Consider the following 26,755-nt stretch of genomic DNA (forward strand, 5'->3'; position numbering starts at 1 on the left):
TCCATATTGCAGGCTGACCAAGGGTCCTGTACTTGAATAAGAAATTGCTATCTGATTAGATTCCTACATCAATGCCAAAAATGATACCTTGATTTGCCCAAGTTATGTCCACTTTCTATGAATGAATAAAAGTTACGTGTTTATTTTTTGTAAAGAGTGGTTTTTATCCAGGGGGGCTTAAATGCTGTTTCTGACATCCATGTCATGCATTGTCAGGCAGAAAGGTCTCAAAGAGAAGAGGAGAAGAAGAGTATATGTTCTCCCAGAATGCTTAGCTGATGAGTTCAGGAAAGAAGTGACAGCACTGTTCCACGTCTGTGGTTAATGAACGACAGGAAGTTGGTTTAGACAGGAAACATCAAGACTTTGTGATACCTGAAGTATGTGCCAATAATTTTGACAATGAACTCATAGTAAAACAGCAAGCAAAGCAAAACTTTGAAGCAAAGTTTGGTGAGAAATCCATGCTAATTGAGTTCCTATCAGAGTCAACACATCATTAGTGAGCACTAATCAAAGCTTCTGTCTTCTTAAAGGAAAGTTAAACACAACTACTGTTCCTTAAAAATCCAAAAGATAGAATCACAATATATTGTGGTTTTAGTTGTTTTGCACTGTTAGCTTCATTTTTATTTAGACAAAACAAAATTATTCAAGCCCAGTCTTTAGTACTTTACTTACTAGATCAAGGATTAAATAAATCTTGAGAGTTTTATTATATTTAGAGCCATAATATCTCTGACTTCCTGTCCCATATCCCACAAATGTCTGAACTATTTCAGGGTTAGGAAGACATCCTCTGGGTGTTGACTTATAAGTGGCTACTGTTGCATACAACAGCTCCAGTTTTTCTTCTTCATTCCCTCAAAATTAGCAATGCAGGACAATGTTAGTTGGGAATAGGAGTATTTATAAAAGATTAAGACCAGATGACATGCATGCCACAAATTGTGGGGGAATGGAGGGGAATCTTTTTCCCTCTCTCTTTTCAAAGTTTAATTGTTCATGGAAGTAGAACTGATGATTAATAAGTAGTAATTTTACTTAAATATTTTGAGTGTGCTTCCTGGTCATCTACTTAAAGTAGAACTTCTCCCCATTTGGATATAAAAGTTCTGCATTGGTCCAAGCTGCTTTCTCTGTTCTAACATGGGGAAGGAAGCTTTTAGCACTGGTGGTTGAAAATCCAGAAGGGGCTGGGTTGGGAGCAGTTTAGGAATGCAGTGTGGGCCCTTTTCGCCTTCTTGTGGCAACTCCTGTCACTTCTGATTCCTCCTCCATAAGAACAAAAGTGACTTTGTTGAGGCTCCATCCTCCTTACATTTCCAAGGAGTCAGAGAGCCACTGAGTCAGAGACTGTGGGCTTTTAAATCTGGCAGGTAGCCTGCATTTTGTAAATGGAGCTTGTCCACTATAAATCAATCCTGCCTGTGTGGGGGGAAAGTTAACATGACACGCATGGTAGTAGGAATGATAGAATGGAAGAAAGGGGTATCTATGATGTAGCACAAGGTTTGTCCCCTTTGACCATTTTACGATGTATGAATGCATGCTGGCTGGGGAATTCTGGGATTTTGAAGCCACGCATTTTAAAGTTGCCCAGTTTGAAAAACTCTGGTATAGGGGATTGGGCTGGGAAGTTTGTGAATTGGGCACAGAATACATGGGACTGTCTGGGTGTAGAACTGGGGAACGTGTGACTGGTGCAAATTTAAAAATGTGTGTGCATATTTAAAAATAACAAAATGCAGAGATGGATAAATCTGTCCAGTTTCTCATTCCCCCCCCCCCAGTTTTAAGTTTGGTTCATTCAATTTCCTTTATTGGTTTGAGAATTGCTGAAGTTTGCCCTGTGCTTTTTTATGCATATTTTCCTAATAGATGCATCTTTGCAAACCATTTTCCTAATGTGTACAGTTTTGGCAAGCTGTTTTCTCTAATGTATGCTGTACATTTTGTACAAGGATATGTATTTATACTATATACATATTTTCCCGTGATAACTTTGAATTAACGTTAAAAATTCAAAATTAAAAGTGCTCAGGACTTGGAAGGACTAATTTCTTAAATCTATTGTAACATGATGTCAAGACTTCTCCTGTCATTTGATTTGGTCTTGTAATCCAAGACCTAATTTTACCCATCCACAATGCAGTCATTCTCCTAAGGGTGGAGACCAGAATTTTCTGCTGATGGTATTAGCTGTGAGAACTCCCTCATCAGCTTCGTTCAATCAGGATCCCTAATTAGCAAATGTTGCCTAAACAGCCCAATGAACGGTGCTGCAACAAAGAGTAGGTGTTATACTAGCGATTGGATTGGAAAGATTTATTTTGGTTTGTGGGATGTACTTTGCTTCCCCCCCTCCCCCGTGCATGATTTGAATATTCAATCCACCCACCAGATTCAGATGTGAAATAAAGAATGGCTCAGAATAATCCACAAATACCCAATAAACATAGTCCAATTTGAGTGCTTGTTCAGTGAGAAGACTGTTCTCAACAGTGAGCTCAAAGTCTACAAAAATCCCTTTACAAAAAGCTGCCTACAGCTCTGCAATTTAAATGTGGTAGTCAGGGGCAGTTAATTGATACCACTGTTCTTAAATATTTGAATGTCAAAGCTATTGCTGTCTAATGTAAATTATCTAGAAATCTTGGTTGAACTTTCTGTCCATTGTGGTTTGTGGATATAAATTGTAGCCAGGACATTGTCAGTGGTGGGTTTCGAATTTTTTTACTACCAGTTCTGTGGGTGTGGCTTGGTGGGCGTGGCATGGCATGGTGGGCATGGCTTGGTGGGCGTGGCAGGAGAAGGATACTGTAAAATCTCCATTCCCTCCCCAATCCAGGGGAAGGTTACTGCAAAATCACCATTTCCTCCCTATCAGCTAGGACTTGGGAGGCAGAGAATAGATGGGGGCGGGGCCAGTCAGAATTTTTACTACCGGTTCTCCGAACTACTCAAAATTTCTGCTACCGGTTCTCCAGAACTGGTCAGAACCTGCTGAAACCCACCTCTGATTGTATTGGAAGATTTGGCACTAATGCTAGTCTGAAGATGGCATGGCCAAGTAAAAAGTTAATTGAACTGCTACTGGTAGGAGCTGTGTAGACTGTTTTTGTTCATTGCATACAAACATGGCCCCATCAGATTTTCTCTAATGTAGGTTTGAGGGACAGGTTGTGAAATCTGTACATGTTCACTTGCACTACAGAATGCTTGGAAAATGTCACATGTTCTGCCATCATATTCTTAAGAGGCAAATTCCATGCAGGATGAGTGAATCTCAGAATTAAAGAGATTCCAGTCTTGGAAAAAGTTGATGATTTAAGACAGTGCTGCACCTGTACAGCACGAACACATAAAACAAATTGACATCACTCTTTGAAATATTTGCTCCCCTTTCTGCTTTCCTTTTATGACTGATGTTGCCAAGATGCAGCTAACCCTCAGGTGTGCACAAAGCAAGTATCTAAAAATAAACACACACCTCAGAAAAATTCTACTCAAGTCATTCTCATATGCAATGGAGATATCCCCTTTTCTCTAAATTCACAGTTGAGAGACACACTTTATCTTATGCCAGAAAAACTGGAGGTTGGGCATCCCAACTCAACATTTTCAAAGTTTAGGGGGACGAGATGGTGTTGCTCTACAATAGACTGAATAGAAGCAAGGTCAGAGAAGGATATCACACAGACAGCATATTTAATTTGGGGCTTTGGAGTATAATACATTTTAATACAGATTGCTAGTATTTATTCCATAGTATATAAGCTCCACAGCTTGGAGTTCAATCCTGACAGGGTTCAAGGTTGACTCAGCCTTCCATCCTTCCGAGATCAGTAAAAGGAGGATCCAGATTGTTGGGGGCAATGGCAAATAATGCTTACATTGTAAATTGCCCAGAGGGTGCTGTAATGAGCTATGGGGCAGTATATAAATCTACAGGCTACTGCTGTTGCTATTGCTATATAAAAGCTGTGTCCTAAAGTCTTCCTTAGACCCCAGAGCAGGGGTGAAATCCTGCAGGTTCTGACAGGTTCTGGAGAACCGGGAGCAGAAATTTTGAGTAGTTCAGAGAACCAGCAAATACCACATCTGGCTGGCCCCAGAGTGGGGTGGGAATGGAGATTTTGCAATATCCTTCCCCCAGGAGTGGAGAGGGAATGGGAATTTTTCAGTATCCTACCCCTGCCATGCCCACAAAGCCACGCCCACAAAGCCATGCCATGCCCACAAAGCCACGCCCACAGAACCGGTAGTAAAAAAAATTGGATTTCACCACTGCCCCAGAGGAATTACTTTTTTTAAAAAAAAAAATCAAAGATAGTTTGCAGTACAGGTAGTGCTTGATTTACAACACTTCGTTTAGTGACTGCTCCAAGTTACAAAGGCACTAAAAGAAGGGACTTATGACTGTTTTTCACACTTACGATCCTTGCAGCAACCCAGTGGCCATATGATCAAAATTTGGATGCCTGGCAACTGGTTCCTATTTATGACGATTGAAGTGTCCTGAGGCCATGTCATCACCTTTTGCGACCTTCTAACCAGCAAAGTCAATGGAGAATAGCAATAGCACTAGCACTTAGATTTATGTACCACTTCACAGTGCTTTCACAGCCCTCTCTAAGCGGTTTACAGAGTCAGCCTATTGCCCCCATCAATCTGGGTCCTCATTTTACCCACCTTGGAAGGATGGAAGGCTGAGTCAACCTTGAGCCGGTAAGGATCGAACTGCCAAACTGCAGCCAGGTTTACTTCACAATCGTTACTAACTTAACAACTGCACTGATTCACTTAACAATTGTGGCAAGAAAGGTCGTAAAACGGGGCAAAACTCACTTAACAACCGTCTCGCTTAGCAACATAAATTTTGGGCTCAATTGTGGTTGTAGGTCAAGGACTTGCCCGTAATGAAAATCATGCCAATGGGAATCAAGTCATGCTCCAACAAACATGGAGTCTTCCCTTACCTCCACAAATGCTCTGATAGCATCATGCCTATTCATCTGCCTCTCTAAAGTAGAAACCAATCTAAAAGTTTGTACAGTTTCAAACTCAGGGGTTTTTTTGGATAGCAAGAGGAAAAACCTAAACCCAGAATATGTCTTCAACTTTTAGCTTTTTGCATCTACAGAAGCTACTTCTTGTATTGTCAGTATGAAACTCTGGAACTATTTCAACTGCTGAGTGTATCATAGCCTGACCACCACATGAGCACGACAGCACTGCAATGAGTCATGTTTGATTTTATTTTTAGGGTCTTTTTTTGTCATTTCCTGAAAGCAAATGCTTCTTTGCCTAGGAAAAATAAAAGAGGCTTCTTCTGGCAAATATTGTTGGCTAAAAGCATTATGTTCTACTTTCTCTACTTATTTACTGGAGAAGGTGGGAGGGAAGAAATGTGGCTGAACATGAGAGGGGAAGTATGTACTTGGGGATCATTCCTGTACAGCTGTATAGTATTAAGCATGCCTGAATCTCTTGCAAAACTTGTAAAACCCTGGATCAGTGAGGACTTGTGATGTACAATACAGGTAGTCCTCGACGTACAACCACGATTTGGCCCAAAATTTCTTTGGCTAAGTGAGACATAACGTTAAGTGAATTTGGCCCCATTTTACAACCTTTCTTGCCACACCTGCTAAGTGAATCACTGCAGTTGTTAAACTAGTAACACGGTTGTTAAGTGAATCTGGTTTCCCCATTGACTTGGCTTGTCAGAAGGTCACAAAAGGTGATCGGAGGACCGGGGGACACTGCAATTGTCATAAATATGACTCAGTTGCCAAGCATCTGAATTTTGATCGTGTGACCAGGGGAGTACCACAGCGGTTGTAACAGTGGTGAAATCCAAATTTTTTTACTACCAGTTCTGTGAGCGTGGCTTGGTGGGCGTGGTGTGGCTTGGTGGGCGTGGCAGGGGAAGAATATTGCAAAATCTCCATTCCCACCCCACTCTGGGGCCAGCCAGAGGTGGCATTTGCCGGTTCTCCAAACTGCTCAAAATTTCCGTTACTGGTTCTCTAGAACCTGTCAGAACCTGCTGGATTTCAACCCTGGGTTGAAAAACGGTCATAAGTCACTTTTTTTCTGTGCCATTGTAACTTTGAATGGTCACTGAGCAAACTGTTGTAAGTCAAAGACTAGCCAAATATCCATGTAAAAAAGACAATTTGGCATAGTGGTTAAAGTGCTGACCTTGGGAGTGGAAAGGCCTGAGTTTTAGTCCTGCATCTATATAGAAGCCAACTGGGTAACTTTGAGCCAGTCGTTTTAATCCTCGGAAGGAGGCGAAGATAAACCATTTCTGAAAATCTTGCCTAGAAAGTTGCAGGGACTTGTCCTTGTAGTTTGCAAGAATCAAAACTAACTTGAAGGCTTACATGCAATTTACATGCAGACACAGATTTAGACACTGGAAATTTCTACTATTGAATGAGGCAAGGAATTGAAAAAAATTTTTTTAACCCGCCCTAATCTCAGAAACAGATGGTTTTGATGTACTGTATGCCACCAGTTGCAGATCTTTGGAGGAAAGCTTCTAGTACTTATTTTGAGCATGAAGAAATCAGTCTTAAGTCTAGCAGCTTTAAGATCTAGAGAAAATTAGAGCCAGAAGCATTGACAGCACGTAAGACATTTTTCATGCCTACATGGACAGTATATCCATAACACCAGAGGCACATTCGACTGTGACATGTTGCAATTTTAAAAAGGTACACATGGTTTGAGAGATGATTAGCTTCCTCCAGTACTGTATGTAGGTAAACTAGTTTTGTCTTACTGTGTTATATAGCAACTAAAAAGTACAAGAATAGAAAGAGTGCAGATGTAAGAAACATCCTTCTCTTTTCAAACTACCTTCAGTTCACTTCCTACCATAATGTAAACAAACAAACCTGGATAATAAAGACACATGTTGGATCCATCCGTAGCAGTTCTGAGTTAATGTATAATTATTTCAGATTGTTAAGAGAAAACCTTGCTTGAAGCTTTCAGGATGGGAAGTGTTTCTAGTCAAAGCACAAATTAATGGATAGGTGAACCAGTGGTGTGATTCAGAATACTTTACAGTAAGGCAATTTCATTTCACTTTCTCATTTGAGTTATTATTTCTTGCTAAGCCCTAAAGCTATCATATCTATTCTATACACTGAGATCAGAGATGAATACGGGATGGGATGGGATGGGATCAGGGGTGGGTTCTAAATTTTTTTACTACCGGTTCTGTGGGCGTGGCTTATTGTGTGGGTGTGACTTGGAGGTCATGTGACTAGATGGGCGTGGCTAGCTGGTCAGAGTCATTTCTGGAAGGTCCTCGCACTTATGACCAGTCCTCGCACTTACAACCCGACTCATTTGTTTGCTTTTAACACTGACCAGCTGTAGGACGGCCCTTTGAAGCCCCGAGGCAAGAGTTTAAACAGTTTTTTTTCCCCTCTAGTCATCAGCTGGGACTCAGGAGGCAGCAATAGATTGGGGGTGGGACCAAATAAAAGGTAAGAATAACGTGGGTGGGGGGAGTGGGAGGGTGGGGGGGGAGGGCGGGGGGGGGGAGAACCGGTTCGGTGACGTCATATCGTCACCGCTGCCAGCTTGGCCGGACCGAACCGGGAGGAACCCACCACTGGATGGGATGGGATGGGATGGGATGGGAATAGGAATAGGAATAGGAATAGGAATAGGAATAGGAATAGGAATAGGAATAGGAATAGGAATAGGAATAGGAATAGGAATAGGAATAGGAATAGGAATAGGAATTAGAACAGAACAGAACAGAACAGAACAGAATTGAATTTTCTGTTCCATGAGGTTGTTCTTTGATGCAGATATCATTCTTAAGAGAAAGAGAAATGAGAGCCAGGCTTCCCTAACCTAGTTTCTTCCAGATACATTGGACCAGCCTGACTCATTCAAGGTCAAAACTTTCTACCACCCAGCCCAGCAACTCCACCTGTTATAATCTCAGCATTGTCTATTCTAACCATCCATCCATTGCTGCATTGGAATGTTTGATTTTATTGGAAGTGATCTAATCTTGACATGTACTATTCTTCCATTTCACAGTTTGAATTGCCATGGGGTGGTCAGATCACTCTAGTAAAGTTGGGATGATCTGTCTGGATGGTGGAACATTTAAGTTATCTTTGACAAACTTAACAGATATTCCAAAGTTGGAACCCCGTGTTTTTAGATCAGAACAAACAGGAGAAAGGAAGTGGAAGACAAAATATTTGTTTGTTTAGAGTATTTGAATATCAGCCATTCTTTTTACAGGGCAATTTATAGATGTTTGTTTTGCAACTCAATAACACAATGTTCTTCAGGCAATTTATGATAAATACTTAATAAAATAATACAAAATACAAAAGTCCAACTATATTTTTGTTGCATTTGTATCCCACATTTTTTTCACAGGCAGGGCTCAAGGTAATTTACATGAGGCCTTCCCTGATTTTATCCCTTTTACAACACTGTGAAGTTGGTTGGACTGAGACTGAGAAAGATTGGCCTAAAATAATCCCTTGAACTCCATGGTTGGGTTCAAGTTTCTTCAGTCGGAGTACAGTGCCTTCAACACAATATTACACTGGCTGCCATAAAAAAAGTACATAAACATAAAAGGGTTGCTTTGTAGAGTGAAATGGGCAGCCTATAAATTTAATAGATAAACAATAATAAAAGATATCCAAAACAAACCAGAAAACAGTCTTACAGTAAAAATGCAGATTTTAAAACAGAAATCTAAGAGGACATAATTTGTTTAAGGGAACTGAGGGTAATAAAGAATTCATCATCGGATGCTGAGAAATTTACAGATTTATGGATGTCAGATAAGTATATATTCAGAATTGGAATGGCCTATAGCGCCAGTAAATACATGTGAAAAAGGGAACTAGCAAAGCTGCCTGGGAAAATAGTCCCTTAACCAAGCTGCCTCTTCTCCCCCCTCCAGGGATTAGAATCTCCCTTTGTTGGATGGTAGACATTGGAGCAAGGCTCAGAAAAACATTTGGTTAGGGGCATACAGGAGAAATTAATTTTGAGGGTGAGGATAGAGACAGGTTCATCCCAAGCTTTACAAGTGTTTAAACATACCCTTTCCCCCAAATTGCACAAAATGAAATGTTTGAACTACACTCCAATATGCAGTCACCCGGGACATCCTACAAAACTCAGTGTGCTTTGCTTCCTAACAGAGATCCTCAGGATGGCACCTTAAAAGTTGTAGCTTGTAACAAAAGGCTGGTCCTTGCACAAAGATGTCGAAGGCTATTAGCTTCAATGTCCTGGATGATCTATGGTTTTGATTTAAATTCTGGACTCTTGACAAGCCAATACATTCTTTTGCTATCCAGTCCCCATTGGTCTTGAAAGTTTGCCAACCCACATGCTCCTGGTACCTTCTTGTAAACATTGCCATCTTATGTGAGCTAGGAACCATGCCTGCTTCTGTGGCAACCCCTGCCCTATGGAATGCCCTTCTCCTTGCAGTTTGGCAGGCCTCTGCCCTCTTAGCCTTCCAAAAAGGACTTAAAATCTGGTTTTACCCCCAAGTACTGGGATAGGGAGAAGTGGACGAGAGGATTTTATGAGGAATGCACGTGGAGGCTTAATTTTGGTGCCAGGTTTTTAATGATGTTGGTTTTAATAAATGTATGTATTATTTTGTTTTATTATTGAAGTTGTTTTAATTGTTGCCTGAGACCCATCCAGAGTTTGATACAAGCTATATAAATGCTATGAATGAATGAATGAATGAATGAATGAATGAATGAATGAATGAATATTTTTTTTTAAAAAAAGCCAGTTTGGTCTAGTGCAGTGATGGCTAACCTTTTTGCTGTCACGTGCCAAAAGTGGGGGGAACACGGGGGGGGCCGCGCACGTGTGTGCCCACATCCATAATTCAATGCGCCCCGCCCCTCCCCCTGCTTTTGGCACGTGATGGCATGGTGGGCCTGAAAGGCCTGTTTTTGCTTTCCCCAGGCTCCAGAGCCTCTCTAGGAGCCTGGGAGGGTGAAAACAGCCTTCCCCACTCCCCCGGAGGCCCTCCAGAGGCCGGAAACGGCCCATTTCCCAACTTCCAGTCGGCCCGGAAGGCCTGAAAATCAGCTGGCTGTCATGCACATGCGTGCCAGAGCTGAGCTAGGGCAACACTTGCATGCCCACTGATATGGCTCTGCGTGCCATCTGTGGCACACGTGCCATAGGTTCGCCATCACAGGTCTAGTGGTTGGTGCACCAGGCTGGAGGACAGGAGGCGGTGAATTCAAGTCATGCCTTGACCACGAAGGCCAGCTGGGTGACTTTGGGCCAGTCATTGAGTCTCAACCCAACCCATCTCACAGGGTTATTGTTGTGGGGGACATAGAAGGGGGACGGTATGTTGGATATGTTTGCCACCTTGAACTACTCTTAAAAATTAAATAAAGGATGGGTACAAATAATAATAAAATAAAATAAACCCTACCTTCTGCCCAGCAGCCCATTGCAGAATATAAACCATATAATGCATACATTCTACCACACACCCAGTTCTGAAGATGCATTGCTACTTGTCCCTCTGCTTCTTTCCACAGAGCTCCATGAATCTCCCTCCTGACAAGGCCCGTCTCCTGAGGCAATATGACAATGAAAAGAAATGGGATCTAATTTGTGACCAGGTAAGAGGGCTGTAGGAGCTAAGATGGAGAGAGAGAGGGAGACCGACTTTGCCAACATGAAAGAGACATAACATGTCATGGCACATCAGTTTATGACTCAGGCAAGAGGACTATTGCCAGAAATAGCATGTGGTCCCCTTGATCTAAGGGCTTTGATTTCCTTTAAAAGAGCAGACAACATCTCCTTATCTGAAGGCTCTTTTTATACATGGTTGCTGAAATCTTTGGCATCTAGGTAGGAATAGTCCCTGTAATCCCTGTAAGTAATGGGAAATTTCTACACTTGATCTAGGTAAAGCTCCGTTACAAACTGAAGTAAAAAATGCTCTGGTGCTTTTTATTTTCTGGACATTTTTGGTCAATTTGATATTCTTTAGAGCAGTGTTTTTTCAAAGTATGGTCTGAGGATCCTGGGAGTCCTCCAAGACCTTCTCAAAGGCCTGCAAAGTCAAAATTATTTGCCAGCTTATGTTGAGAAATGATATATTGTAATAGTAAAGTCCAGTCCAAACGATTGCGAGAAGTGTAGTGACAGCAATTGTATCAATGTTAATGTTTAGTTTGGTATCAATAAATATTTATTATATTTATAATCTTCAAAACTGGGAACGGGTCTCAGAAAACAGTTTAAGGAACACTAGTATAGAGAACAACACTTAAAAGATGCAAGAGAGGCCTGGCTTTTTCATGGAGTATCCCTAAAATATTTGAGCCCAAACAGGTTTCATTGCTGTGGCTTTCCTTATTTCCCTAAAAAAAAACCAAACCAACCAACCAACCAAAAAAAACCCTACAAAGGTTTATCTTAGCATGTTCCTGGATCCAGCTGCCAAATAAACAGGACGGTGCCAATATAGAACATGGCTAATTAGAGAGCCTTTTGCTGAAGGCTGTGTCAAACCTGGAGTAATTCAGGATGTAAGTGTAAAACAATTGCAACTCATCTATCAGTGCCGCTCTCAAACTGGAAAAGTTTGGCCAAGAAAAGTGATTGTGTGCTTCAGCCCAGAAATTTTTTTCAAGAGCAGTACTCAAGGGCACAGAGCCCCTGAGATAATGCTTGGATTATTTTAAAGGAAAAATTGCTTTTATGAGATGAACTATCAGGAGAAACCATCTGGGGAGGAAAACAATTCCTGTAAAAAATTCCTACACCCAAACATATGCATGCAAATGGACACTACAGAGAATTAAAGGACGCTGCTGGATCAGGCTGATAACTATATTTGATCAAAGCCAAATGTAGGACATTAATACAATCACCAATCTCATACACAAAGGCCTTTGATCTTGCAGTAGTAGCCACAACTTAAATGCCCAAACACCATCAATTTATTTGTTCATGGATTCAAAATATTCTTTTTGCAGGTCTGTGGGTAGGCAGGCACTTTGATAAGAAAACGGTTTCCAGATTGATTATTTACAACCTGATCCTATATTCCTGTGTGCTTAGAGGCAAAACTCTTCAACAGAGCAATTGTGCTTAGTCTTACAATCTTGAAGTTAAAGAGACAGACTTTTCTAACATGTGAGCACAAGAAAAGGGTTGTTGAGGAGCCAGAGCAAAAAATATCTGGGTGGAGCACAAAATGAAAATGGCTTTCCTTTCAAGTTTATTAGGAAAGCAGACACAAAGAAGCATCTGCTATTTGGATTAATAGGTAGCTAAATTGAGTCCCTGGCTGGCATGCTTTCAATGCAAGTGAGGGCTCTCCTTTATATGCTGAAGGGAGAATTTTTGAATGAATAAATCCACAATGCAGCATTCCAGTGCTGGCTTTCAAAGACTTCTTGCATGCACAATCATTCCCTTTACCTCTTCCCTCCATTTCTTTTTCGCTACCCAATGTGGAACAGGAAAGGTTTCAAGTGAAGAATCCACCCCATACATATATACAGAAATTGAAGAGCTTCCTCGATCCAGGTGTTACCCGAAAGGTAAGCCTTAAAAGATTTTTTTAATCCAGCTGGTAAACTCGCAAGATTAATTTTTTTCACAACGAGATACACACACACACACACACCATGTTTCTCTGAAAATAAGACTCTGTCTTATATTTTTTGAACCCTGAAATAAGGGCTTGGCCTTATTGCCATGCGCTCAAAAGCCTGATTGGGCTTATTATCAGGGGATGTCTTATTTTGGGGGAAACAGGGTATATATATATATATATATATATATATATATATATATATATATATATATATATATATATATATATATATATATATATATATATATATATATATATATATATATATTTGTTTGTTTTCTGAGGTTTTCGCGGGTGTTTGTATGTAGGTCTTTGGTTATTCGGGTTTTCTCCCGCATAAAATTGGAGGTTTCTTGGCAACGTTTCGACGAAGTCTCATTCGTCATCTTCAGGCTGGTGTTCTCGGCTTCGTGCTTCTAGGAGCAATGTGTGTGATCGCATCTGTTTCTTCCTTTTCTTTCCTTCCTCCAACCAATCAGAACACACCTCTGCCCAATCAGAACACAGCCAAGCTCCCACCCAATCAGTTCACACCCCCACTGGCAGTTAAAAGGACACTTTATGATATATCAAAGCATTTTTTGGAATACCAAAATATATCTACCAAAGATATGCATTGGCCCAAGCAGAATATTATCTGTTAGCAAATTAAAACCAATCAAGTGGCTATTCAAAGTTACAATCCACTGCAAATGCAATGATCAGCCTATGCACTTATGGCTGTAGCAGCATCCCCACAATCACACGATCAATTCTGGCACTTGGCAACCAGCATGTACTTCACAACAGTTGTAGGGTCTCAGGGTCATGCAATCACCTTTTGTGATCTTCCTAGCCAACTTCCAGTAAGCTAAGTCAATGGGGGCGGGGGGGGAGGGGAATGGATTAGCTTAATGACCACCTGGTTCATTTAACAACTCTGGTGATTAGGCCTTAAAATCAAGGGTGACTCACTTAACAACCTCCTTGCTTAGCCATGGAAATTCTGGTCCCAATTGTGGTTGTAAGTTAAAGACTACCTGTATAAGGGATAAGTCATTGGAGTGGAAGCTACCACAATTGTAGTTGTGAAAAATAAATATACCCTACAGCCCCACAACTAATCCGGACCATCCCCACCCTATTGGCCTTCCGAAAAGCGGTGAAGACCTGGCTTTTCTGGCAGGCCTGGGGCCGTTGATCTCGCTGTTGCAATCTGGCGAGATCCGGCCATGAATGGTGTGAATGGGTTTTAATTGTTTTTAATGTTTTAATTTTTAATGTTTTTATATATGGTTTTTAAATGCATTGTAAGCCACCTTGAGTCTTTGGAGAAAGGCAGCATACAAGTTGAACAAATAAATAAATTCACTGGGCAGGCAGCAATTTGGCAGTGCTGAACGCTCAAACTAGACTCTGTGGGCACTTCTACACACAGTCTTCATACCACTCAAAAAGCACCTCTGGACATCTGCAGTGCAGGCCCTGCTTTACAGGAGAGAAATTTTATTTGTACTTAACAACAACAACAACAACAACAACAACAACCCAAAAAAAAAATACAGTGACCATTGAATCAAGCCCAGGTCCTTCTAACATATGGAAATATCCATCTTGTTGATGATTATCTATAACTAATGGTAAAATTATTATTCTTATAAGCAAAAAGGAAGTAGAGGGATATGACGAGTGATAGAAAAGGAAATGCCAGCACATTTAACCCAATGGACAATCCTGACCCTGCAATTGTGGTTCATTTGTGTAAAAAATGATTGTGCTGTATACTGCTAGAACAAGGAGTTATTTATGTTTACAGAAGTTCCGTCGGAGGGTGCAGGAATCCACCAAAGTGCTGAGGGAGTTGGAGATCTCTTTAAGGACCAATCACATTGGGTAAGTTATTGTTAACCAACCACATGAACAAGTGTATCATGTGTCATGTTGAAGTCTGAGAAAGTGCCACTTGAACAGGCATTACATTTGATGGTGTGTGTTGTCTCACAGGGCTGGGGTCTTTTCTCTCTGGCTGCTGGATTGCATGAATTCATGCTGTAATCCATATCATTTTTTACATAGTCAGGCTGGTCTTTAAACCAATACAGAATAGCAGCAAATGGTTGATCCTTAGTAGTCAAGCCAAAACTATAATACAGAGATCTATCCAGGGATCATATAATTGTGGGGTTTGCACAACATATCAGATCAGTCTAAATGGATTATGGGCCAGTATTCCTGAGAAATATATTGTGTGAATTCGCATTAATTTATAAAAAGAATTATTTTAGTGGGGAGAGGGCATAACATTCTGTGCAAACACAACATTTGTGTTCTGTTCATTTCAGTCTAGAGTTTAGTGTGTTGTGAGAACCTGGCCAGGAAATGATTTGTCAAAAGGAAGAAAGTTGATCTGGGTCTTTTCTCACTTGAACTCTTTCTATTCAGCCCTTCAGTCTGACAATAAGATGGATTTAAGATAGGAGCCAATTCCCATTCAATGGTGGTATTTTGTACAAGGAAACATTTAATCCCCTGCCTTCCTTACTCCCTAAATTTCACATCTAGATTGCTTCACCCTAGCAAAGAGATTCCTATTGTTTCTAAAAGATTTGGAAGCCTGCTATGTAGAATTGAGAAATGTGTTCCTGTCTCTCACCTGTCCTGGTTCCAGCTGGAAGGAAAACACCAACAAGAGCAGGAAGCTGAACTGTTCCTGTCCTTGGCTTCTGGGCCTGGTTGGGTGGGAATTCCTCAGGTCAGCTGGAACTGATACCAAGGGTGATGCTTAGTCAGCAGTATCCTTTGGTGAGGTCTGAACAAACAGTAACATGAGGTGTGAGATTCAGAAATTTGAAAGGGATGAGAAAAGGTCGAATGCTAAGAATGTGGGGCAGAATCAAATGTTTTATGTCAGGTGGAATGAAGTACATGTATGACTTTCTAAAGAGAATCATAGTGCATACAGTGTCATTCAAAACATTCAGCCTTTTTAATCCAGAATTCTTCACTAACGTAATACTCAGTTGTTCTACACAGCATAGAGTTCAGAGTTAAGGGCATTCCCCTCTCCACCCCACCCCATAAGCTGAATTGCAGTAGACAGTGAATTGTGGGTGCAAAGGATTAAAATCTGGAAATCCAGATATAAATATTGTCTATATGTATGTGTACATATGTATGTGTGTAAGGGAAAAAGAACATTAGAAGCGCCTTAAAAATAAACACATCCTTTTCCATAGCCTTAGAAACTGCTAGAGGTATGATTCAGCCATATTATCCTCAGCTCAACTCTGAAAGGTAGAATTGGGCTGAAAGACAATAACCTACACAAAGTCATTCAGACGAAATGGGAAGTTGAATTTGGAATTTTCTGATCTTAATCCAAGACTTCAACCTCTTTACTTCACTCCAACTGCCTCTTAAGCAGCATATTAATTCTATTTAAAAGCCACTAATTTTATTTAATGGGATAGAAAATTTGCCATGCAGTCTATGATATGAACATTGAAAATTGAAAATGTTGCATCAGTCAGCCCTTTATAAAAATCTTGTTTGGACTCTTCTGCTAGTACTGTTTGTTCTGGATAAGAAAGGTAGGTGTGCTATTATTTATGAGTGCTTTTTTCTCCCAGCCACCTGGAAGGACAGCACAGTTTTCTCCCCCAAAGCACCAGAATGTTATTAACAAATAATTTTCTGGCACCAAACGGTATTCTCTTCCTTCTGCTAATCATAGCACTGATCAAGGTGAAGGAATGTATCGAGACCGCTGAAAATGTAAAGTGGTTTTTTTAAGAGTTTACCAAGCAGTCTCTCCTCTACCCTGTTTTCCCCAAAATAAGACATCCCCTGATAATAAGCCCAATCGGGCTTTTGAGCACATGGCAATAAGGCCAAACGCTTATTTCAGGGTTCAAAAAAATATAAGACAGGGTCTTATTTTCAGGGAAACACAGTATTTTCATAGTAGATATGAATTATTTCAGCAATTAGGAAATATAAATGTCAACTTTCAATTGTTATTATTATTAGCAACAATGAAGATTCAGGTTCTATTATGATGACAACTGTAATTGTTTTTGCTATGTGACATGAAAAATGGCAAAGTGTTGTATAATTATTTATTGAAACAATATTTCACTCTCTAGTTACCCTGTACAAGAATGAGAAAAAATTATATGTGCAGCTTTTACTGAAAATCACTACATGCAAATCTTTTCTGCTTCATAATTAGTGAGTCATGGAAGCTATTTATGGGACAACATTTATGCTAAGAACCAAAACATTATAATGAAAAGACATGAATAACTGGGCCAGCATCTCTTCTGCAAGACAAAACTCAGAAATTTATGTTGGCTGAGTAGAACAACAGTCAATAAGCTTCAGTTTTTCTATTGGATACTTCCTTCCCATCCACCAATTATTTCCTTTATGGTGCAATTCAAAAATTTTTACTACCGGTTCTGTGGGCATGGCTTGGTGGGCGTGGCATGGCTTGGTGGGTATGGCAGGGGAAGGATACTGTAAAATCTCCATTCCCACCCCACTCCAGGGGAAGGTTACTGCAAAATCCCCATTTCCTCCCGATCAGCTGGGACTCCGGAGGCAGAAAATAGATGGGGGCGGGGCCAGTCAGAGGTGGTATTTACCACCATTTACTCTTGAGTGGTTCTCCGAACTACTCAAAATTTCTGCTACCAGTTCTCCAGAACTGGTCAGAATCTGCTGAATACCACCTCTGGTGCAGAATGATGGAGGGATTATTCAGTGTCTTCCTTTCTATCTCTAATTTGTTGCTCTTATGTACATAAAATAGTTAAGGCTGGAATACCCAAAGGTCATTCCCTTCCCACAGTGCAGCTTCTAGTGGTTTTGAAAGTTGCCTTTTGATTGTTACAGATAGATATATAGTTAATATAAATTTTTGCCTGTGGTTCATCTCTCTCTTTTCCCCTGCTTTTGCCTGGTACCTATTTTGATGTTTGCCGAGGTTCTTTATACATTTATATAATCTGCTGGTTGAGCTGAGTGATAGTTGCACTTGTGCCCATTTGGATAAAGGAAGTGACTGGGAGTGAACTGGGTGCAAACTAAATTGGAAATTGCCCATAATCATTTTCCTACATGTTCTGGTCTTAAGTCTACAAAACATAGAATTGAACGTGTGTGTCAATAAAAACCTGGTTTCATTGCGGTGATGAGGTTGTCAGTGAGGCTTACCAATGTAGAACAAATATCACGCCATCATGATATTGTTGACTACAATTTCCATCATTCCCAGCTATTACTTTTTGCTACTCCCAGTGATGATCAAAAGCATATATTTGCAATAGGCAGAATTTGCCGCAGAACTCAACATTTCTGGGAGTGGAATGAGAGATAAATTGGTACAGAAGGCTTAGCTTTGTTTGTTTTAAGAAAAGGAACAACAATGATAAGAATATAATTTGGAGTGTGTCCCTGACTTGAACACAGCAGAATTTTTGGCAGAGACTTTAGAAGGATATGATTGAGATGGGGGACAGGGTTGGGTATAGGGAAAACAGGTTCTCTGGGGGAGAAGGAAGCACACAAGGACATAAGACAATCCTTGCTCATGTATGCAATCTTGGAAGGTAACCAGCTTCTTATAGACAATCTTCAAGTGCTACAATTAATCCGCATGCCCTTGATAAAAATTTCCTCTATCTTTCTAAAGCTTTCTTTTGCTTTCATGTAAACATCAGGCTTCTCTATTCAGATTTTTTAAAAAATAGATTTTTGTAACAGAGTTGTCGAAGTCTGAAATATCTTCCCAATTCAGTTGTCTCAGCTACTAATTTTTACAGTTTTAATTCTAACAATCTCCGTGGACCTCACCCTATATTTAAGAGGTTCCTAAGGGGGCATGTGTAAGTGCGCTAATGTGCCTATTGTCCCTGTCGCATGTTAGTTTTTTCATTTTGTTCGTCCGAAGTTGTAATTTTTGTTTAACAAACAAAAAAATAAACAAACAAATAAATAATTTTAGAGGAGAAAAGAGATGCCATAATGTAACTCAGCAGGGATCTGTCCAAAATTTCTCAAGCATGCCCTTCCTTCCTTCCTTCCTTCCTTCCTACCTTCCTTCCTTCCTTCCTTCCTCCCTCCCTCCCTCCCTCCCTCCCTTCTTGGGCCACTTGTCTGAGCCCTTGGAGATACAGTATATTTTCCCTATAGGCAACTGCATCTCATTTCCCTGTTTCTCTGCTCTTAATACAAACGGGGTTGAAACGTCATCGGTATTGGTGATATTTCTGGTTAGAAGCAGTCTGTGGAGCTTTCCTAAGCCCAGTTTGCGTCACGTACATAAATGAATACCAGTGCATGCAGGTGCTTGCTCACATGTATGCCTTGTCTCTCACATGCTCTTGAGGATTTATTCCTTCCAATGAAGGCATAAAGCGACTGTGCACTGTCAAAGGCTTGGTGTATCTGGTCTGCTACTTGCTGTAATTGACAATGGCACTCCAGGACAGAGACTGAGAAATGTTTGGTGTAAATCCTTGGGACACCCATATACAAAACATGTGCTTTGCCAATCAGCTGTAGTTAAATAGGCACAGCAACAAATGCATTTGTGAAGAAGCCTCTCTATAAGCACACCCTAAAAAAAAGATATTGTGTGGCTTCCTCATCTGTTAGGAACTCACACACCCGCTCGTAATTCCTCTTCCCTACCTGACTACAGGATGGGATTTGCCTTAGAGAGCCTTTGCTCCTTCCTCCACATCCTTTAGCCTTCAACAAATGCATTGAAGACTCTAAATTAGTAGTGCAGCCACTGAAATCAGACAGGAAACACACTGGGGTTGGAGGCTGAAGTTCAGACAGGCAGGAAATGGGCGGGTGGAGAGAGAGAGAGAGAGAGGGAGAGAGAGAGAGGGAGGGAGGAGGAAGAGAGAGGGAGAGAGAGGGAGAGAGAGAGAGAGAGACCATAGGCACCATTTCAGGGTCCGGATGATTAATGGTCAAAATTGCAGTCAGCCAAAGCTGCTTCAGGAAATAACAGCACATACTGAAACCACTAGCTGCAGGCATTCTCTCTCTTGTGATGTACAGTACTTGTTCCTGGGTTGGCACATCTCCAAAGTCACACACATTCACAGCTTCGTTTGGTACTACCCAAAAAAGTACAGTTTGATTCTTTGCCTACAGATTTGTCAGATTTTTTTTCCCGTGCCATTTTCCCTCCTTGCATCAAAGACCACAGGAGGGGGAGGGATCTCCAGCAGATGTCTTGGAACCTAAGCAAACACTCCCTTCCCTGCTATGGAAAGATAAAGCCGTACCAGTTACAATATTTTGTTTACAACAACTAGGGACTACCACAATCTCCCCGAACACACATTGGGTGGGCCATAGTTGCTGATTTCCTTCTAAATTTATCATGTTCTTCTGTCTTCTCTGAACCCTGTCCAGTTTATATACATCAGTCCAAAACTCCAGACTGGACATAGTCCTAAAAATAAGCTGAGTTTGAGTGGTTATTTGAGAATGAGAAGTGTTGATGTCTGATGTCTCGGCTGGAGATAGGCATTCGCTTAAATGTAGTCTTTCAGAGGGAATTTCCCATTGGGAAGGGACATCCCATTGGAGCATGTTTGCTTTCCATGCACAATTCCAGTTATAATTCCATGAATCTTCAAGCTGGCCTTCATAGGTTGCCTTCCCAGAACTGTTGTCATTTATGTGAGTTTTCAAGTATCTAAATTAGGGGTTCTTAAACGTTTTGCCATCATACCTCCCTTTAGTGTGACCTTAATACTCATACCTCCCCTAAAAATCCAAATAACTAAATGAACAATGAAAATAATTTAATGGGAAATGTGGATTTATTATAACAATATACAACTAAAAAGTTCTTCATCCCTGGCCTGAACTCAGCCTGTTCCACCCCCTGAAGACAATATACCTCATAGTTTTGGAAAGCCTGCTCTAAGTACTAATTCAGCACTTTGCAGGAGACAATGAATTTGATTTTTGTGCAAGATTCTATATGCCCAAAGTATCCATCTAATTCAGGGATCCCCACTTCTCAAGTGCGGCCCATTATTGGGCCGTGAGCTGTTCAGAAGCGGACTGCCTGAAGTGGTTGGCAAGCATGCGCCTGCATGAGCAGCGGGCAACTGCATGTGTGCACACACCATTTATGTGAGCGGCAGGTGTGTGTGCCCACCGCTCGCACTAATGGAGCTGTGCACACGCACATGTTTGCCCGCCACTCACATGGAACCATCCCGTCTCCCCATCCCCACCCCGTCCCCAAAGCTGGAAAGGTTGGGGAACGCTGGTCTAATTTATAACTAATTAATACCTTGCCTTTTTAGGCATAATCCCTCCCTGAAAACTTAATATAAAACAAGATTGAGTACAATCAAGCATAAACAGTGGTTAAAAGACATAGAAACAGAAGAACCAACAATAAGGAGGAAGAGGATGAGATCAGTTTTAGCCAAAATATTACAATTTTCAGTGTGCATATAAACTCAGATTCTCATTCCTGAGAGTTGCAATTACTTGAATTGGCACAATCAAATGGATGAAATGGCAGTGTGAACCTATGAACTAAAGATACTGAGGAGAAGGAAAGAGGAGAAAATTACATTGGGTAGCAGGCACCATTCAAGGAAATAAAAGGCATGGATGTGAGTCCATTGAAGGAATCTGAATTAATCTCTAGGACAGCTCTATGCTTAAATGTCAAGAAGGCCATCGTTGTTGCATGGATTTTTTACTTTATCTGTAGGCTGCCCAGAGTGGTCCAGAAGTCAGATGGCTTCAGAATTGGATGGATACACCTTTCTTTAAACAAATGTCTATGGAGATTCTCAGTCATCCAGGTCATGGTTGTCCCAAAGGTGCTTTTTTCAGGAGGCAACTGGACTTTCTGGTTTTTCTTTGAAGACCTTTCACTTCTCATCCAAGAAGCTTCTTCAGCTCTGACTGGACGGTGGGGAATGGAAAGATTTATACTCCTTGCAGACAGCTGGTCATTTGCATTCTTTTAACGGGTCGTTAAGGTCACCTGGAGGTTTATCTGTGGCATCAGGGTCACCTGAGTGGTGAAAATTGGTGTGGAGCCATCTTGGAACTGTTGAAAGATTGTGTTGTAGATTGCAGATACTGCAGATGTTGTCTATGTCCCTCCCCCTCTGTTGAGAGAGGGCTGTTCAATTTTGACATAGATAGCCTCTTTAACCCCTCTTTGAATCTAGCAATCCAGGGGGGAAGCACCTTTGGGACTTTCTTTAAATATTATTATTATTATTATTTATTATTATTATTAATTTGATTTATATGCCGCCCTTCTCCGGAGACTCAGGGCGGCTTACAATGTGCTCAGCAATAGTCTTCATCCTTTTTGTATATTTATACAAAGTCAGCTTATTGCCCCCACAACTGGGTCCTCAATTTACCTACCTTAGAAAGGATGGAAGGCTGAGTCAACCTTGAGCCTGGCGAGATTCGAACCTGCAGTAATTGCAGGCAGCTGGTCTAACCAGCTTAATAACAGGGTGCCTTAGACCACTGTACTACCAAGGCTCTTTGAAAGTATAAAGTATTATTTGAAAGTATAAAGAAGCAATCCTCCATCAGCTGGAAATCCTGGAAATTGTTGTCCCACTACAGGGGTCAGCAACCTGCGGCTCTGGAGCCACATGTGGCTCTTTCACCCCTCTGCTGTGGCTCCCTGTCATTCAAAATATGCATCACAACCACCAATGTGTGACACCCGCCGGCATGTGATTTATTGAGCTTTTCAACCCCCGGTAGGCCAACCATGGATAAGTCCAAGAAAAGAAAAGTTTCAGAAGAAAACAGAATGTTTAATTTAACTACATATGCTAGTTTTATGGCCGCTCAAGAAATAGTCAGTTACGGGAAGAGTTTTGTGGCTCCCGGTGTTTTCTTTTCTGTGGGAAACGGGTCCAAATGACTGTTTGAGTGTTTAAGGTTGCAGACCCCTGTCCCATTAGGTTGAGGACAGCTGGTTGGAAGGATAGACCTTAAAAAGTGCCCCAGTTTGACTTTGAACACAGTAAGTCACATCAGAAAACATCTGGAATAATAACATTTTGGAGTCAATTTGGTCTTTTTTTTTGTTTTGTTTTTTTGTTTTGCAGATGGGTGCGTGAATTTCTCAATGATGAAAACAAAGGCCTGGATGTGCTGGTGGACTACCTCTCATTCGCTCAATGTGCAGTGATGTAAGTAATTGTGTTAATGTCAAAATGCCCTGGTTCTTCTTCCTTCTTCACAATCCCCTACTTATATAGCTATTTCATGTTGGTATCGTATAGATTCTTAAAAGTGCAAGTTATAAGAAGACATCATGAGGTTTGCATGCCGAGTGGATAGTGACATTTTGGCTTTATATGTGGGGCCCTTAATCTCATTCAGATTCCCAGATAGAAAAGAATTTACATGTTGCTTTTAGCACTTTCCGTGCCAGGCTTTCTGTTCCTTATGGAGGTCTCCCTAGCTCAGGGGTCTCCAACCTTGGCAACTTTAAGACTTGTGGACTTCAACTCCCAGAATTCCTCAGCCAGCAAAAGTTAAAGTTGCCAAGGTTGGAGACCCCTGCCCTAGCTAGCTAACACTTGCAGATTGTAGGTTGCATTAGAGGTACTTACGAGAAAAAAATTGCTGGCTGCTTGGCATGTATGTCTTGGTAGACTAACAACATAAATAAAAATGCCAGGTACAAATAAATGAGAATTGGCTAATTGTCTGGCATTTCATTAGTTAATTAATTACATTATAATTATGTTCCACTTTTCTGAGCTGAAACTGGAAATACTAACCAAAAGTGCAGCAAGTGAAATATATTGTTGTCTACCTTTCTTTTTGTTGCTTCAAAAAAAAAAAAAAGGATCTGGAGTTCTATTAAGCACGATCCACACAGGATGGCATAGACTAGGGATGGCAGCTTGAAGATGTAGGACAATATGTGTGGCTCTGAGGCTTCATTTCAAGGCTTATGTAAACCTTTTCTTCTTCCGTCTGCTGCTTGGTTGAGAGACAAGAGAATGTAAGAAAGATGGTTTAAAAAGGGGTTTGGGGAGATGCTGTGCCGTTACAATAATAAACTGCATATTGCTTTGATCCCACTGTTCATGAAGCCTCCAACAGATGGTCTAAGTTGGTCCCCAGAGTCCTCGAGAATTAGTTGGAAAGGCCATAAAATTCCATTTTGCAATAATATTTAGGTGTCCTAACAGAAACATGAAAAGAAAGACCAAAGGATATCAAAACAAGAGGGAAAAAAATTCCTGACAGTTGTTTTGAGGAGACCTAATTGGCTCTGTTCTTGCTTCTGTTGGGATACTTTCACCTTGAATTTGCCCAAATATCTTTGCTAGTTAAGTCCCAAGGGCTGAGCAGACAAAGGAGCTCATGGTATGTACATGTAGCGTGTCTCGTGATCAGGAATGGTGGAACATGAGGCAATCTGCAAAGATGCCATTTTCTCTCCTAAGCTAGTTCTGACTGGAAGGTGAATTTTCTTGAAGTTGTCTCCTTATCCTCATAAATTCTTATCTTGATCTTTCTGCCTTGGCAGCTTGTTTATTTCATCCCCCCCCCAAATTATCCCACTCTCAGGAAGCAGGGATCTTGGAGTGAATTATTTTAAACAACCCAAAAATATAAAATAGGGAGTAGGTCAAGCCGGAATAAAACTGTATTAAAACAGCAGGAAAAAGGCAAACAGAAGAAATTCAGGGTAACTTGTACATTTGTGATTTTTGATTTTTGATACTAGATGAGTTTTCTTAAATCTGTATTCCCATCAGCTCATGTTCCTGGGCTTTTCATAGTGATGGCTTTCTTATTTGCTTTCTTTCTATGTGTCTGAATCTATATGCAAATACACATTTACAGGAAAAACAAAGGAAAAAGGTAGGAAAAAAAGAAGCAAAACAGAAAGAAAACATAGTACTATGATTTTAGCCCTTCTTTCTATTGAGTAATTGCCATCTTACTCTTTCCCCGTCTTTTTTAACTCTTTTTAACCCCTTAATCCATATATCATACAATAAATTTATTATCCAATTGAGGAATGCTAAGCTTTTAGGCCAAAGAGATCTCAACCTGTCAGCAGTGGTTTAGCCAGATAATTTTAGATCAGTGATTATTGCAACTTTGGGGCTCAGACTATCAAACATTTGGAAAATGTGTAACTTGACTCTGCTTACAGGTCATCTCTAGTACAGGGTCTCCTGCTTGAGCATGGGGTTGGACTAGAACAGGGGTCTCCAACCTTGGCAATTTTAAGCCCGGCGGACTTCAACTCCCAGAATTCCCCAGCCAGAGGAAGAGCAGCACTCAGTAGGATGCCAAGACTGGACCAGAAGTAGAGGCCAGACCTTGACTTCAGCCCCAACTGCCACTGCTGCTACTCAAAATAGGCTAACTCATGATGTTTCCCAAGGTGGGAGCCTTGGGGAACATCACAACTGCTCCCATGGCCTAGCGCTTCTCAGGCTCTGCCATGCCACTTCTCTTCAAGTGATGTTCTCTTTCTGTTGACAGGCCTGTGCGGCCTATCTAAGACTGGTCCAGGTTGCACAAGGCCTTCATTTTCGAAGCAGCTTCTGGGAATGCTTTTCTCTGTCCTCTGCAGTCTCCATAAACCGTGCAAAAGCACATCCCCGTTCTTGCGTGATTTTGAGAGTTTGCACGAGAGCACATCTCATTCTTACATGGCCTCTGTCTGTAGCCTCTGAAAATTGTGTGAGAATGGGGCATGCTTTCAAGAATAGTTGTCAAGTGTTGGTGGACTCTGGCATGTCACCCAAAACATTGTAGCATGTCACCTTTGACACACATGCCATAGTTTTGCCATCACTCTTATAGACTCTGGCTTTAATGGTGAGGTGGACCCCTTCTCTCTTTTCCCATCCATCCATCCATCCATCCATCCATCCATCCATCTAGCTACCCAACCACCCCTATTGCCCCCCCCACCTACACATACATACATACATACATACATACATACATACATACATACCTTCACATGTTTGGAATCTGTTGCAGTCTTTGTAACTGCATCCTCAAGGTTCTCCCTTAAATTCACCAATTCCTGTCAATCCAGGTCTAGGGCAAGTTAAAAGGAAAATCAGCTTTTGGGTGTTCTATTCCAAAGCTCATCTTTTAAAACAGTACAGCGAGATGTCCATATGTAAGAAGAAATTAATTTGGGAAAAGAAGACAGAAGAAGCAAGGGAAGATAACAATCATGCCCATAGTATAAATCATTTTAGAAATATAAATAGAACTAAGGTAGTCACATATTATATGCTTGAATAGGATCTTGTGTTTCATAATAAAAGCAGATTTCATGACAGAGAGAATGGTCTGAGCAAGTATAGTTTGACCTAGTCAGATAGACATTTTTGGGGGCCCTGACTAAGGACAAAACCTCAGATATTGGGAGGTATCAGAGGTAAGTGAAAAGCATTCTTTTTCAGAGATTGACTGTTTTTCTTCCGATTGTCCAGTATCTTCATTTTTTAAATCAGTGATCTAGCCAAAAAGTAAAAAAGTAGGTAGCTGAAACTTGCATTCTTAGCTCTTACATTCTTGAAATATAAAAGAATTGAGCAGATCTAATTGAACACACCATTGTGCAAATAGCTTGTATTTGGATTTGAATTGTACTAGAAAAAGTGTGATTTAGGGGGATTATTGAACTTCATCAAAATACAAGGATTTATAGAGCTGCTCTATGAGAAAGCCCTAAAGTCAGAATGCTGTAACTGGAAAAAGACAGAAATCTAGAAAGGATTTGTGGATCTTCACTCTCAGAAATAGTCTGAGACAAGAGGATTTTTCATATAACTTCATCCCAGGTTGTTTAGAACTGCAAAGTTCATTTTTTTGAATTGGTCTTTTAAATAGACCAGGAGCCAGTATTGACTTAATACTGTTCACAGATTTAAAGAACATCATAAAAACGACTTACGAAAAAACATCCCATTGGGAAAATTATTCCTCCCTTTAACAAGGAACTTCCTTCAGCCTCAGCTGCTCCAGAAACCTATTATAAAACAGTAACTCCATCCAGAATTCAGCACAAAT

At 40.8% G+C, this 26,755-nt stretch overlaps 1 protein-coding gene across 1 annotated transcript in view; it reads left to right on the top strand.

Moving 5' to 3' along the window:
- The window catches only part of FMNL3 (formin like 3), a 110,727-nt gene that overhangs the window by 44,465 nt on the left and 39,507 nt on the right, over positions 1-26,755 (top strand). The window contains 4 exon segments of the mRNA XM_070937872.1: positions 10,596-10,679; positions 12,537-12,617; positions 14,469-14,545; positions 22,795-22,878. Of these exon segments, the coding sequence (XP_070793973.1) occupies positions 10,596-10,679; positions 12,537-12,617; positions 14,469-14,545; positions 22,795-22,878 (326 nt within the window).

The sequence above is a fragment of the Pituophis catenifer genome, unplaced genomic scaffold (genome assembly GCF_029215685.1).
Source record: "Pituophis catenifer annectens isolate HBS135680 unplaced genomic scaffold, rPitCat1.0.hap2 SCAF_2, whole genome shotgun sequence".
NCBI classification, from domain to species: domain Eukaryota; kingdom Metazoa; phylum Chordata; class Lepidosauria; order Squamata; family Colubridae; genus Pituophis; species Pituophis catenifer.